The 15,291-nt window shown below is 53.8% G+C and overlaps 1 protein-coding gene and 1 non-coding gene across 2 annotated transcripts in view; one reads left to right on the forward strand and one right to left on the reverse strand.

Annotated features, from left to right (window-relative positions):
• OLIG1 (oligodendrocyte transcription factor 1) overlaps nt 1-672 on the reverse strand; it is a 108,319-nt gene extending 107,647 nt beyond the window's left edge. Inside the window, exon 1 of the mRNA XM_040484977.1 lies at nt 3-672. Coding sequence (XP_040340911.1) covers nt 3-553 — 551 coding nt within the window. The 5' untranslated portion in view covers nt 554-672. The remainder of the gene's footprint in view (nt 1-2) is intronic.
• An 8,703-nt stretch (nt 673-9,375) lies between these two features.
• Nucleotides 9,376-9,483, forward strand: LOC121036612 (U6 spliceosomal RNA). Its single transcript, XR_005793422.1, has one exon. It is a non-coding gene; the product is annotated as a U6 spliceosomal RNA (small nuclear RNA).
• Nucleotides 9,484-15,291: the final 5,808 nt, after the last annotated feature.

A 15,291-nucleotide genomic window follows, 5' to 3' on the forward strand; every position in this document is an offset into this window, starting at 1 on the left:
GCAGCAGGCGCGGCGCCGCGGGCCCGGCGCCCTCGCCCAGCGCGCGGCGCAGCTCCTGCAGCGAGCTACCCAGCAGCAGGATATAGTTGCGGGCGAGCAGCAGCGTGGCGATCTTGGAAAGCTTGCGGCCAGGCGCGCCCTGGCAGTGCGCCGCCGAGTAGGGCAGGATGACCTCGCGCAGCGCGTCCATGGCCAGGTTCAGGTCCTGCATGCGCTTCCGCTCGCGGCTGTTGATCTTGCGCCGCAGCTGCTGTTGCTGCTCCTCTTTGGCGTCCGCCCGGGAGCCGCCGCCCGCGTGCGCGCCGGGCCCCGTTCCGCTACCCAGCTGCTCGGCCGGCGCCTCCGGCTTCTCGCGCGCCGCCTTGGGGAGGACGGGGGCCGTCGTGGAGGAGGAGGACGTGGAAGAGGAGGAGGAGGAGGAGGAGGAAGGCGGCTGCCGGTAGCCCACCAGCTCGTACAGGGAGGCCCCGAGCTGCACGTCTCCGGGCCGCTGTGGCCGCAGCATGGTCGCGGGGGCCGCGTTCACGCGCGCCTGGGAAAGCGCATAGTACATCTGGGGGGCGGTGGGGGCGGCCGAGGGCGCCCTTCAGTAACGCCCCGGGGTGGGCCCTGCGGCAGGCCGCCCCTCCCCGCGGGCCTGCGCGCGGGGAGTCGATGGCGGGGCTGCGGGCCGCTTCCGACCCCTTTAAACCGGCTTGGGAACCTGCGGGGCCGCGGGTCGCTGGGCGCAGCCAATGGGGGCGCGAGGCCGGGTCCAGGCGCGCGCTCATTGGCCGCCCCGCCTCGGGCCGGCGCCGAGGTGCCGCGAGCCCGGCCCTGGAAGGTTACTGCGAGCGCCAGTGAGGGAGTCACAGGACAGGACCCCAGAGCGGCGGGAAGGGACCGCCCCTTTCCGGGTGAAATGCGGTGGCGCCCGGAGAACGGGTTGCACTGGTGAGGCCAAAAGTCGTGTGCCTGCCCCCTCCTCCTCCCTGCCTCTACTTTATTGTGCATATTCGTTTTATTTAATTGCAGTCCTGTATGAACACAACGCTACCTTAACCATGGTAACGTACACATAGTGTTGAGTCCGGTCCCATTGTCGGGCACCCAGGCACAGAGCTCTTCATCTTGCAAAACTTGAACCCGGTGCTCCTTAGGCAGCGAGTCCCTACCCACCAGTCTGCAACCTTGGCAACCACCCTCCTTCTGTCTGGGCATTTGACCACTCTAGGTACCTCATTTAAGTGCAATCCTGAAGTATTTGTCTTTTAGTGACTGGCTTGTTTTATTTAGTACAATGCCCTCAAGGTTCACCCATGTTGCAGCACGTGTTCGAATTTGCTTCCCTTTTAAAGGCTAAGTGATGGTCGTGTGTGTGTGTGTGTGTGTGTGCCATACTTTGTTTACCCATTTCTCCATGGAGGGACGGAGGCGTTGCTCCCACCTTTTGGCTTTTGTGAATAATGCTGCCGCGAACATGGGTGGAACGTGTTTTTGTGGTTTTTGTGGGTTTTGTTTGTTTGTTTTTGTTTTGTTCTTTGTTTTAAATGAGTGATTTCCTGCCAGCTCTTGAGGACTAAATTTCTGGGCTCAAGGACTAGAAGAATCAGAATGGCTGCAACTGGGGTCTCTGTCTCCCCGCCCTCGGATGGACAGATCTTTAAGGGATTTAGGAGCTTTGGGGGTCATCTTTCTTTCCTCCCCGAAAGGGACATGTATTCATCCTATCCGTGACTCCTCTCTCTAAGCCTCACTCTTGTTTAAGCAAAAACACAGAAATCAGCCTCTTATCAGAAACAAACATCCACCCACACACTCGTATCTGTTGAGGGTGGGACTATATCTTCCTCTTCCCGGAATAGCACTACTTGGTGGCTATGGATATGACTGCAGCCTTTCGTCATAGTCTGGGGAAGAGGGCCTTGGTATCTAAACCTCTGTCATCTGCTTAGCCCCTGTGGCCATGAAAATCTAAAGTAAAACCAAGGTAGCATGGCTTCCAGCATCTGGTAGTTCCAGGTGGCTAGAAGCCATCTATAGGACAGCACAGGCAGAAAACATGACCTCCATCACAGGAAGTCCTGTTGGACGATGCAATGTCAAGGGACCAGAAAGAAAATGGGCTCGTCCACCTTGATCCTCTTTGGGGCGAGAAGAGGGACGTCTGTCACCATGGGGACTATTTGCCTGGGCTTGCTGGTTTCCGGGCTGTTCGCATTTTCTTCCACCAACATTTGCTCCATAGGCTCACCCTGATTTCTGCTTCCGACCCCCCAGCTCCTGCTCTGCCTGTGATATCGTGTCCATGGATCGGTTCAACCCCAATATGACTTTCTTCTTGAAGCCTTGATGATTTCTCATGTTTCCCCCCCCTCTCATCATGCTTTGACAAACCATCGATAGCGTTTCCCTTGACCTAGGTTGTTAGGTGGAGATCATCTCTGCATTTGGGTGTGATTGTTTGGGGGGTGGGGACCGCCTATTCTCTTCCGTATCCTTCCAAAGTCCAGCCCAGTGCTTTGCCACTACTGTGTGTCCAGGGGGGCATCTAGGGATTGGTCTGAAATCTCTCCAGCTCACAGGCTGTCCCTTGAGATGTTCAGACTCCCAGCATGCTTTGATCCAAGAGTTTCCTGTGGGTTTCACAGCGAGGGAAGGAACCTGGTAGGAGCCCCTGACCCTCAGGAGGCCTTGACTTGACAAAATGTTGCAGAGGTCGCTTGGGAAGAGAGACGGGGGCCTGGGCAGGAAGGAGAGAGACCAAACAAGTCACCTCACAATTTCCAGGCAGGTTAGTTCAGCAGCTCACTAATCATTTGAAAATCATTCTGCTTTTCGAAGCATTTTTATAGACACCTGATGATTCTCGCAGGAGCCCTGTGAGCTGGGCATTTTTAAAAAACATCCCTGCTGTAGGGGCGCCTGGGTGGCTCAGTCGGTTGAGTGACCAACTTCGGCTCAGGTCGAGATCTCACAGTTTGTGAGTTCGAGCCCCGTGTCGGGCTCTGTGCTGACAGCTCAGAGCCCGGAGCCTGCTTCGGATTCTGTGTCTCCCTCTCTCTCCAACCGACCCCCCCCCCCCACTCATGCTCTGTCTCTCTCTGTCTCAGAAATAAATAAACGTTAAAAAAAAATTTTTTTTTTTTAAATCCCCGCCGTAGATGGTGTAACTGAGGCTCCCGGGGGGTAGTGGGTGTGTGGGGTTGACAGCGTGCCTTCAGACAAGAGAGGCAGAGCTGCACCATTAGTGGCTGGCTTCTAGAATTCCCTCCAGCTGGATCAGGCTTCCAGCAAGCCAAGAGGAGGCCATGATGGGGAGGGTTGGCGACTGGGGTAAAGGATGGAGGGCCAAGCCTGGGCCAAGCCAGTATTGACGAGTTGATGGATTCCAGCCAAGCCTCAGGAGAGAGGGCCTGCGGGATCATGAACCCTGACCAGCCCCCTCTGGCAGTGCTCATCTTCACCCTGAGGACCCCCTCTTTCCTGCAGCTGAGGTACCATCCTGGCACGTTCCTCCTCCGTCCACATGCTAGGCAGGGGCTCTCGGGCTTTCCCCTGCCAGCAGGAAGAGGAAGTGAATGAGAATGGGAGATCTAAAGCCTGGGATAGAGTGGCCCATACAGCACCCTATACATTTCCCTTCCAGAGGCAAGGGCACCCCGGGAATCAAAGAGCTGGAAACACGCATGCCGCCCTCCCCCGCAGAGGGCCTCTCTTTACTGGGGGTGTCCCTGGGGGCTTCCTTGAGCTCTTGACCTCACCGCCTTGCTGTCTTGGGAAGGAGAAGTCCCGTTCCCTGGCCAAGGACACCGTCAGTCGGACATGCTGGTCAGTGAAGTGCTCTCCAGAGAGCCCGACAAGAGAGCTCTGGGTGGCCGTGCGGGCCCAGCATGGGCACAGGATTTGGCGCTTGTTGAAACTGGTGACTTGGATGGCCCCTTCTGCTGGACCGGAGCTCCAGTGGCATGCAAAGTGTGACAGCTGGCAAGGGCCAGCGAGTCATTATAGCTCCTGGCAGGGGCCCCGAGGGCCGTCTCGAGGGGAGGCAGCTGCTGTGGCCTCCCACATTCAGGACATACTTGGGGAACAACTTGCGTCCACCATAACAACCACTCTTGTCCTTGCCTAAAGGGGCCTTGTGTGTGTTTGTGTCGGTGACTCCTTTCGCCCCCAGGGAGGTGTGTGTGTCGGGCTTCCTTTTCCTTGCGCAGAAACCTAAAAGGTCTCCCGCCCGTCCTCTAAGCCCGCTGGCCACCCCCGCTCTGGATCAAGAAGCTCGAGCGTTTGGCATGGCAGACAGTGGGGACCCGGAGCCCCGGGGAGTGTGTGTGAAGGGAAACGTGTGTTTGGGATATAGCACCATCCACCTCCTCCGTAAACACAGACTGTGCCTCTGCGAGGCCTGCCCCCCACTCAGAGCCCCCTGTCGTCCCCGGGGAGACCGTCCTCTCGGAGAAGGTCAGCTGAGCGCAAAAGGTTTGTCTTTGCTGCAATGTGCCGTTTACACTGGCTGGAGCTTGGGCCTGCGATCCAACCAGAGGGCTCGCTTCTTAAAGTGCTACCGTCTTCAAAGACGGGCAAAATTCTTCGGAAAGTTGAGGTTTCAAGCGAGTTGTTGAAATGCACACGGTCACGATGAGACCGCTGAAGGCACCGTGTAGCGGGTTTCATCCCAACACAACTGTGCCGGGAACGTGGAAGACAGGGCCTGGGGGGGGGGGGGGTGGTGTGTGGCGGGGGTTGCTGCGGGGAGAGGGGCCCTCAGCTCCTTTCTGGGTGGAAGAGAGCAATGGTAGAGAACACGGGCGGGAGCAGGTGGATCACCCTCCGGTGAGTGTTCCCCTGCGGACCATCTTGGCAGAATTTGTGTTACACTTAGACACGGTTCAGGTCAAATAAAGATTCCTGCCGGGAAAGAAAATTGGAAAAGATAGGAATTTTGTTCATTTTCCAAAGGGAGCGCCGGTTGATCGAGTTGTTACGAGCTAACAAGATGCTCATAGTGACCTACCGTGTCATTGTCACAGTTACCCTCCCTTCCGGCGTGGAAGCACGTAGGCGGTAGGACAGTGTTCTCTGTTCTGGTTAAAATGCCACCTGTGATCACTGGGTAGTGTGTGTGTGTTTCACAAATATTATAGGAACATCTATTTTATTTTATTTAAAAGTTTTGTTAACATTTATGCATTTTTGAGAGAGGGAGAGGGACAGAGAGAGAGGCACACACACACACAGAATCGGAAGCAGGCTCCAGGCTCCGAGGTGGCAGCACAGAGCCCGACGCGGGGCTCAAACCCACGAACCGCGAGATCGTGACCTGAGCCAAAGTCGGACGCTTAACTGACTGAGCCACCCAGGCGCCCCAGTGTTTATTTTTGAGAGAGAGAGAGAGAGTGCAAGGTTGGGGGGGGGCAGAGAGAGAGAGGGAGACAGGATCCAAAGCAGGCTTCCTGCTGACGGCGGAGAGCCCGATGCGGAGCTCGAACCCACGAACCACGAGATCATGACCCGAGCCAATGTCGGACACTCAACCGACTAAGCCATCGAGACCCCCCCAAGCTCATTTATTTTTAATAAATGTCATTTGAAGGCCCGATTTTATTTATTTATTTTTTTTTAATTTTTTTTTTTTCAACGTTTATTTATTTTTGGGACAGAGAGAGACAGAGCATGAACGGGGGAGGGGCAGAGAGAGAGGGAGACACAGAATCAGAAACAGGCTCCAGGCTCTGAGCCATCAGCCCAGAGCCCGACGCGGGGCTCGAACTCACGGACCGCGAGATCGTGACCTGGCTGAAGTCGGACGCTTAACCGACTGCGCCACCCAGGCGCCCCGGAAGGCCCGATTTTAATAAACTTTACTACTTAAGATTATTTCTAAGTCTAAACTTGTGACTTTTCTTTCTGTATGTGGAAAAACGTTGAAAGAAAGGGGAAACAATTAGACGGCATCTGAGTATTTTTCAGACTCCTTTTTAGTAATAAAGGATTGGCTTGGCTGTTGGTGACAGAGCTCAAGCAGATGGACATATGGGATTTGGGGGGTTTTATTGATTTTGTATTTTTTTCAAACTCAGGGTGACCTAACAGAAATAGAAATCCTCATTGCTTTGGGCAGACCGAAAATATTCTCTGAGTCTCCCCAAAGTCAGGAGCTGAAGCCAAATGTTCCAAAGGCTTCCATTGATACAATGAAAAGAGACAATTTGCTTGGAAGGCTGTGGCTAATTTATAACACAATGTCCAATGTCATGGTTAGTTTTGTTGCAAAAATTTGGCAGTTTAACCTAGAGTCTCAGGCAGCCTGAAAAGATGCGAGCGATTCTGGCCGCAGCATCTCTCGCTTGCTAGATGTTCCAAATGGTTCAAACAAGCCCTTTCATAGAGACGTGGGGCCAAGTGTGCTCAAAGGAATGAGGAAAACAAAGGTGGCTCTGAAGTCATTTCCCCGCACTGGGTCCAGCCATCCGGTTTCACTCTTTCCCCATTGAACGGGCAGGAAGAGTGGGGATAAAGAGAACAAATAGACCGATGTGTTTGGGGAGAGAATGGGGAGAGGCCGGGGCGCTGAGCTGCTAAACTTCCATTCTGGGGTTTCAGAAAGGAGTGAATGATGAATTATAGAAACCTGAAAGGTAATAAAATATGGGTCACTGAAGCGCTGAGGCCAAGTTCCTAAAACACCTGCAGAGACAGAAGGTTCTGGAAGTCAGTGTGGCCCTGCCGTCGTCCGGGCAGGCACCCTGCCTGAGGCACAGAAGGGGACTGTTCAGAAGCTCACCTGTTGTTTTCCCGTTGGCTCGCAGTCCTTCCCCGGCTGTAAGAGCCGGCGGCTGGATCTGACTCCAGATGAGACCACCGGGGGAAGAGAAAGATCTCTTTCTCTTGAGGAGACCGGAGCTGGGAGGCCACCGCCTTCCTCTCCAGAAGGCGCTCTGTCTGACCTGGAAATATTAACTTGGGTGGTGAAGGCTATCCACGTTACACAGGCACATCTCCTCTGCTATAATATTCTGAGGCTTTTCTGCTCAAACTCTCAGCCCCTTTATGTCTTACAAAGAAGAGTCCTGAGCCTGAGGGTGGGGATAAGAGCCAGCTGCCTTAGCTGTACTCCTCTGAGCCTCAGTTTCCTCGTCTGTAAAATGGAAAGAATGGTATTTATCTCCTAGAGTGGCTAGAAAGGTTAGAAGGAAATAGAAGTCACGGGCCTTGTCCAGAGTGGGGCACATAGTAGCTACTTAGTAAAATGGCCACAGTAGCTGGTATTTACTGAGCACTGGCTATGTGCCAGGTACCCCCCAAAGACACTTCTTTTGTGCTTTTCATTCAGACTCAGGTGGCGTCCCGGTTTTGTGTCCTTTACGTACATGTTTCCTCCGCATCAAGGATCTGGGGGGTTCTAGCCCCTTCGGCCCCCGTGCTTGCTGAACACTGTGGATGTTCTGCTCGTGTGGCTCTGTTTCAGAGACACCGTCCTGGACCCACCGAACCAAAACGCAGCAACATCTTGCCGAAGGAATTACAGAAGTGTGACTTCAGTCTCATCCCAGACAGCATCCGAGAGAGCTGTAGCCGGCACTTAGAGGCCAGGCTACCTGGCTTTGGCTTGTGTGAGAAATTTGGACACAGAGACATGTAAAGATGAAGGGAAAGATCCTGGTGATGCTTCTACCAGCCAAAGAACACCGGACGTTGCCAGCAAATCACCAGACGCTGGGGAGGAGGATGGGACAGACTTGGAAGGAATGAGCCCTGCTGACACCTTGATCTTGAACTTCTGGCCTCCAGAACCGTGAGACAGCACATTTCTGTTCCTTAAGCCCCACCTCGTGTGCTTTGTTCCAGCACCAGAACTGACTGCCTAAGCTCTAAGGTGACCCCTCCTCTGGGGCAGTGGGTGGCCAGAGGCCAGGCTCTATAGTCAGACCGGGGGGGGGGGGGGGGTCTCCCACTCAGCCTCCCCCTTACAAGCTTGTGAACTTGGGCAGGCTCCTTGACCTCCCCGTGCAAGGTTAACTCACTTGCAAAATGAAACTCATGACTATACTTCTGTTTACAGGCACTCTTTAAAGCAAAGATTAGATGGCTGCCTGCCTCACAGTAGTATGGAGCTGTTCTCCGTAGCTTGTTGGGTGGTTTCCAGAGATAATGGGGTCGCGAGGCAGGACTCTGCTCTGGATGAAATTACCTCGGGGTCTTGTTAAACTACAGATTCTGGTTCAGTGGGTGTGGGTGGAACCTGAGATTCTGTGTTTCTGTCTTTTTATTATTATTATTATTATTATTATTATTACTATTATTATTATTATTGTTTTTATCTTTTTTAACATTTATTTATTTTTGAGAGCGAGAGAGAGAAAGCAAGGCGGGGAGGGGCAGAGAGAGGGAGACAGAGAATCCCAAGCCGGCTCTGCACTCACAGCGGGGGGCTCGATGCAGGGCTCGAACTCAGGAACCGTGAGATCATGACCTGAGCCGAAATCAAGAGTTGGATGCTTAACCGAAGGAGCCACCCAGGAGCCCCTGAGATTCCGTGTTTCTAGTAAGCTCCCAGATGAGGCTGATGCCCGTTGGAAGACCGTATTTTGAGTAGCGTGTAGCAAGGACCAGGGTGAGTCACCTGGTCCCAACTAAGACTATGTGAGAATAGTGTTTTTAAAAGGAGCTCTCTTTCCTCATCACTTGGGCACATGGACGTTTGGTGAGGTCTCCGCCATGTTTAAAGCAAGAGCAAAGTTGGCTATGGAGAAAAGGATGGGGAATTGAGCAGGGGTGGCTGCCCTACAGCGAGGAGGTGAGGTGGACAGATACAGATGGATGGACCTGACACCTGGGATTTGTCCTGCTCACGAGGGAGGTGGTAGATAGATGGGATGTGGGAGGGGCAGGGTAGACAGGACGCGGGTCAGAACATGGGCCAGGCCCTCCTTCTGTGGGGCCCTCCGCCCTTCACTCTGCCTGGAAGCCTCAGCCCCCGTCTTGTCATTGGGCTCTTGGAGCAGATATGAACCTTCTCAGACCACCCGTCCTAGTGGCAAGCCCTCCCAATGGCCACTGTCACTCCCGCCTGCTTGATTTTCTTCCTGGCACTCGCCAGCAGCTAAAATGGCCTCGTCCTGGGGCGCCTGGGTGGCGCAGTCGGTTAAGCGTCCGACTTCAGCCAGGTCACGATCTCGCGGTCCGGGAGTTTGAGCCTCGAGTCGGGCTCTGGGCTGATGGCTCAGAGCCTGGAGCCTGTTTCCGATTCTGTGTCTCTCTCTCTCTCTCTCTGCCCCTCCCCCGATCATGCTCTGTCTCTCTCTGTCCCAAAAATAAATAAACGTTGAAAAAAAATTTTTTTTTAATAAAAAAAATAAAAAAATAAAATAAAATAAAATAAAATGGCCTCGTCCTGTGCTCGCTTTGGCAGGCATGCATGCTAAAAGTGGAACCATACAGAGAAGGTTTTCATGGCCCCTGCGCAATAATGACCCGTGAATTCGTGAAGCTTCCATTAGAAAAACAACAAATAAGATAAAAAATAAAACGACCTCGTCACTTACTTGTCTACTTATTTATGCACGTCTGTTTTCTTCCACTCCGGAGGGCAAACTCTATGGGAGCAGCATTCGCCTCTGTATCCCGGTGCCTTGAACGGAGGGTAGGCCCCTCCTTGGTACTCAGTGAATTATGTGAATGAAGGAGTACACGGGCCCCATCTAGACAGACTGACCAAGTTCGCTGAATGTCTGTGCAGAGCCCTGGGCCAGGTCCTTTAGAAAGCGTGGGCTCCCTGCCTTCCGGTGATTTATAATCCACCTGACGATATGAGGTACCCATGTGTGACACCTGACCCATGTAGCAGCGTCAGATGGCGAGGCTTGGCTGAGCAAGGAGGCCTGCCTCTGGGGGCTGGTAGAGGTCATCAGAGCTGCCCTAGACCAGAGTACCTGGGGTCTTGTTCAAGTGCAGAGCTTGGGTCAGGGAACCGGGATGGAGCCCGGTTGCTTCTTTGGGACGCTGGGGGGAGCTTCGTTATGACCTAGTGCTCAGTCCATGCTGACACTGCTGGTCTTAGGACCCTGGAGCAAGGGTTGCTCGAAGCTGAGGCTTGGAGAAAGGTCTGGCAAGCAGAAGGCAGGGCGGCATTAGGGGTTGAGAAGGGGCAGAACTGCCAGGGTAGGAGGGACTGGGAATGCGCTCTGATGCCTGGAATGGTGAATGGGAACAGGATGGAAAGACAAACCAGGAGCAGGGGGTGTGCGAAGGGCAGTAAGGGAAAGTCCCCCAGCCACCATCACCACGGCATACACCCCTCTCTGCAATTTTTAGGAGGGGTTCCTAGAAGAATTGAGACACGGTCCCCAGCTTCCTCTGCTCTGTCAACGTTAGAACATGTTTTCAGAAATGTTGCAAGCCGGGATTGCCCAACAGGGTCTTGGGGGAAAGGCAGAGCAGGCTCTATGCCAGACGTTGCCGAAGGAAGAGTTTGCGGGCGGATGTTGTGCCTCGGCGGCTGCATGGCCAGTCCTGACCACCTGGGATGGGCACGTTGGCTTCCGAGGGATACCCTTGCGCTTAGTTTTTGCAAACCGCGTTCACATCTGTTACCTCATTTTAGCCTTACTGTACCCCTATTGGAGTTGGGAGGGCCACTGCCCGTTTCGCAGTTTTGGAAACCGAGGCTCAGAGAGAGAGGGGGTCAGGGCCAGCCCACTATCACTGGATGCAGAGCCTGAACTGAGACAGTCAGGGGAGGATTGCTCCCTGTTTCTTTCCCTTGCCTCCATGCTCACAGATGTGAATATGTGCACAAGACCCGCAGCCTTCCACCAGAGACAGCCCTCCCCAGAAGTTGTGGACTGACGGTCTCTTGGTCAGCAGAGTTCTCTTGCTGTGACGGGATCCACTCTTGCCAAATGGCTGCTGGAATGCCAGAGTATTCTAGAATTTCCTGAGGGTGGGTTTGGCCTCCATCAGCTCCCCCGCCCTTCCCCCTTGGGAGAGAAAGGGGTGCAGCTGCAGAAACTGGCAGGACTTCCCACATTGCCTGGAGACTAAGGTCAGGGCCAATTTTATGCTCCTTCGTCCCCTATTATGACCTTTATTTCCCTGGCACACGGCAGCTGCTTGTGCCCAACGGAGGCGATGGGAAGTGTTATATTGTTCGTAGCACTCCAGAGGAGTAGTAATACCATACCCACTGACTTGATTCTTCCCGATTCTAACCGCGGGTCCATTGAAAGTGGTACAGGGCATTTGGGGCAAGTTTTCACTTGCTGTGATAGAGCGGGGACTTGCCTGCATTTCTAGATCCTTGCATGCTCATCAGTAAAGCAGGGCCGATGGCTTTTTACCAAAAGAATTGAGGCAGCTCTCACACTTCACATCTAAAAGCCTGCTGTGCTGAGAATACAGGGGATTGGACAGGAGCACTGTGGGTCCCAGCCTGGATCAAAACCGTGCCTCTGGCGGGGACAGTGGCTTCCAGTTTGCTCCCTGCACTGAGCGCGGCTGGAGCGAGCGGGCCACTCCCACTGGCTGCTTCCCCACGCCTCCGTTGTGTGCTTGCTCTGAGCGGGTGTAAAACAGAATTGAGGCAGAGGGGCTTGCTCGCTGCTGCTGGAATGTCCCCCCGAGGATGGCGTCTGGGGCACCCCTCTTCTCTGCCACCTTTCCCCTTTACAGAATTCCAAGGCTGCCACAGTAGTGTGGCTTCAGGGTATGTTCACGGGCCTCTGAAGGTTCACACCATACACACCAGCGGCAACCAGCCCAGACCCCATCAGCCACTCCTCTTTGCAGACGTCCGCTAGCAACTTTAATTGTTGCTCTCTCCCTACCCTTTTCCTCTCCAGCTCCTCTCCCCACGATTACACCCAGCCCCAGCCCAGGCCCTGAACTTGCCTCCCAGAGCATCCCTCTGCCTTCCAGCTGACAGAACTCACCCTCTTCAGAAGATTTCTCTCTCCCCTGCGAGTGCCCTTGAACCCATCACCGTATGTCTCCGAGTCAGATGCAGGGCATGGGGCATCCGGGGTTGGGTCTCAAGCTGTGTGGCCTCAAAACCCAGCCTCTTCTAAAATCAAGGCAAGAGGACTGTCTACAAACAGGTTCTGGGCCCTGACCAAGTGCCCTGGGTAGGATTCTGTGTGCCCCGTGCACCGTATTGCTCCCCTGGTCTTGAACTCCCCCTGTTCCTTCTGCTGAGATGCTGTGCGGACATGGGAAACATCACACTGAGGCTACATCATAGTTGCACATCTGTGACAGCCTCTGCCCTAAGGAGGAGATGCTATCTATAGGGGAATTAATTGGTCATCAAATCCTAATCTTTCCAGTTCCCTGTGGTCATGGTCTGAGCCAGAGCCGCCTCTGAATGCTCAGAATCAGGCAGCTTGCTCTGGGCCCAGGCTTTAAGGGCCCCACTCCAGTTGTGCTCTGGCTGTATCTCTCTCCATGGGGAGGGCAGTGCCTGGGGCCAAGGGGATGTGGCCCCCAGAGCTCATCCCCTCCCAGGCATGTGCATGAAGCCTGTAGATGGGAGCGGGGAGAGAAAGGAAAGGGATGCAGGCCATGGGGCCTTCTTTCTCCTCTTCCTCTTGGAGCCTCCCATGTTAGGATCAGCCTGGTCCGGCCCTTTAGTTTTCACTGTCTTCCGGACAAATGAGCAACCCTCAAGCTTCCTCCAGCGGAAGGAAGACCACTCCAGCCCTAGTTCTTAACAAAATGTAAGTCGGGTCAGGTCCGTGCTCCTCATTCAAAGCTTTCGGAGGCTTTCTGACGTACTCAAAACGAAATCCGAAGACCCCAAAGCTCTACCCAGTCCTCCCCCTGAGCTTTTGTGCTTGGACACCGGCCGCCATTTTGAACTCCAGCACCTTTGTCAGAGGGCCACATGGAGAGAGAGGCCCTGCGACGACACGGGGCTCTGGCTGCCGCTCAGATGCCTCATCCTGCCACCCTCCATGCCCTGCAGCCCTGCTCCCCCTGCCCAGTTACTGTGCTCCAGCCACACAGGCCCCGTGGACCTTTCAGCAACATCCAACCTCATCCCTGCCTCACACCGTTGCTTTTGCAGTTGCCTCTCCCTGGGGCACCCCCAGAGCCACAGGTTAGTCACATTTCTGCAGGTCCTCTTATCCCAGATCCCTTCCCTGCCCTATAGCCCTATAATGACTGGGGCCCTTTCTCTGTGAGCTTTGTTTTCTGTCCTACGCAAAGTTATATTGCGACTATTTTGTTCTCAGGGCCTAGGACTTATGAAGTCCCAGGTAAGTACTTTTAGAATGAATGAGTGAGTGAATCCCAGCCCTCGTGTTCCTTCATCGCCTTTATACGGTTTTTCTGCAAAAACACACATCTCTGCCACACATCTGTTTACAGCTGCCTTTGCAGATTTGGGGAAACTGAGTGTCCATAGTGGATACGGTAACGGAGCCCTGCTTCCATTCTCTGCTTCTCTTTGCCCATGTGGGGCATGGGGAGCTCCCACTGACCACTATCTTTCTTTCCTAGATTACTACACAGCCTCAGACAGACAGTGCTTGCCTGCAGTCGGCCTCTGGTTATCACTGGACGCCAAATCCTGCGGGAGGCCGACTCCAGCCTGCTGTGAAGACGGCCAAACCTTTCCCTTTCCTTTGCTGGGCCTGTGCTAGTCCCCACCGAGAATCAGCACACTAAACAGCTTCCCATTTCTCATTTGGGACTTCCCCCTGGGACTGTTGTTATCAGGCTTGAGCAATTGCTTTCATGCTGCAAACTGCTTTTGTTCGCTTTTGCGCTAGGGAGAATTTTCCATTCTTGGCAGGATGGTGCTGGTCAGCGTGCGTCCTTTGATAGCACCCTTGGGTGGTGGAGAACAAGCTACGAATCTTCAGGGTCTGGAGAAATAAGAAAGCGGTGCTTTCAAGCTGTGAAGTGTGGAGGTAGTTTATTCTACCGCAATATGAAATTGACATAACCCCAACGCTTGTTTGCACATAGCTCTTGTCTGCATACTCTAACTGGGAAAAATATTTCCATGGGCCTGACCCACCCTTGACCACATAAGACAGGAAGAGCTCTCTTCCCCTTTGGGCAGGGGCCATGGATCCGCATCGGTACTAGATTCCCCTGAATAAAATGGAAAACACGAATAACAGTAGCTGAAACAAGATACGGTTTCCCCCTCTCTCTTATAAAAGAAATCTAGGGATAAGCAGTACCAGGGCCGCTGTGGTGAGTGCCTCTAGCTGTTTGTTCTACTCTCTTAGTGTTTGGCTTCTACCCTCAAGATCACCTCACAGTCCACGGTGGCTGCTGGAGCTCCAGCCATTAGACCTACATTCCAAGTGGTAGGAAAAGGAATGACAGAGGGCAAAGAAGCACACCACCCAGCCAAATCAGCATCCTTTACATAGCCTTTGGTCTCATTAGCCAAAACATATCGATCACAGGGCTAAACCTCGCTGCAAGGGATGCTGGGCAATGTAATCATATGGCTCAGCCCCCTGTAGCCCTAAATAAAACCAGGATTCTGGTGCCAAGGAAGAAGTGGTGGTAATAAGTGGCCAAGTGAGGATGAAGTTCTGATAGAGCAAGAGGAGGAAAAGAACAACACAGTAGAGGGGACCTTGTCCCGAACGGCTGCAGAAATAAGCTGGAACCTCGGAGCTCTCTGCTCCCTCCCACCCTGTGGGCTCTGCAAAGCCTGCCTCCCTGGTCTGCTTGTTTAGCCTCCTTCCTTCTCAACGGTGTCCCGCAGGGACTTCCTGCCATTCTAGCTGCTCCCAAGGAAGCAGGTGCTGCCCTGCGGGGTTCTTGCTCCTGTGGGCCAGGCAACGTCTTTGTCTTGGGTCATATCAGCCTCTCAGCTGCACCTGCTAAGGAAAGGGGCCCCAGCCTTGCAACAGCCTCTCTAGTGCCTTGATTTTGTCTTGATTTTGATACACGTGTGCACGTGCAAGTGTTGGGCTCCTTGTGTGACGTTCTAGGGAAAGCACAGGGTAAGGCCACACTCTGCAAGACTCCCCCTGAAGTGAGTTACCCCCCTATTCTTCAACTTCCTGGGCTATTGCTTCTCAGATGGGACACGGGGAGGCAGAGGTGGCTTTGAACGGGAGAGGGTCTCTCTCTCTTTCTCTCTCTCTCTCTTTCTCGACCTGGTTCCCTTAGATGTTGAGGGATCTACACGGGCTGGAAGGAGCTTCTAGAAGAAGAAGAAAGATGGTGTCCACCCTCACCCCCGGACGTGGCCTCAGAAAAGCCAGGAAGGCACCCTATTCAGGACCCAAGTTGAGTATGATAAACCGTATGCTGCTTATCTTCTTTCCTCCTTCTGGTATC

The sequence above is a fragment of the Herpailurus yagouaroundi genome, unplaced genomic scaffold (genome assembly GCF_014898765.1).
Source record: "Herpailurus yagouaroundi ecotype Mexico unplaced genomic scaffold, PumYag 162, whole genome shotgun sequence".
Classification (NCBI taxonomy): Eukaryota; Metazoa; Chordata; class Mammalia; order Carnivora; family Felidae; genus Herpailurus; species Herpailurus yagouaroundi.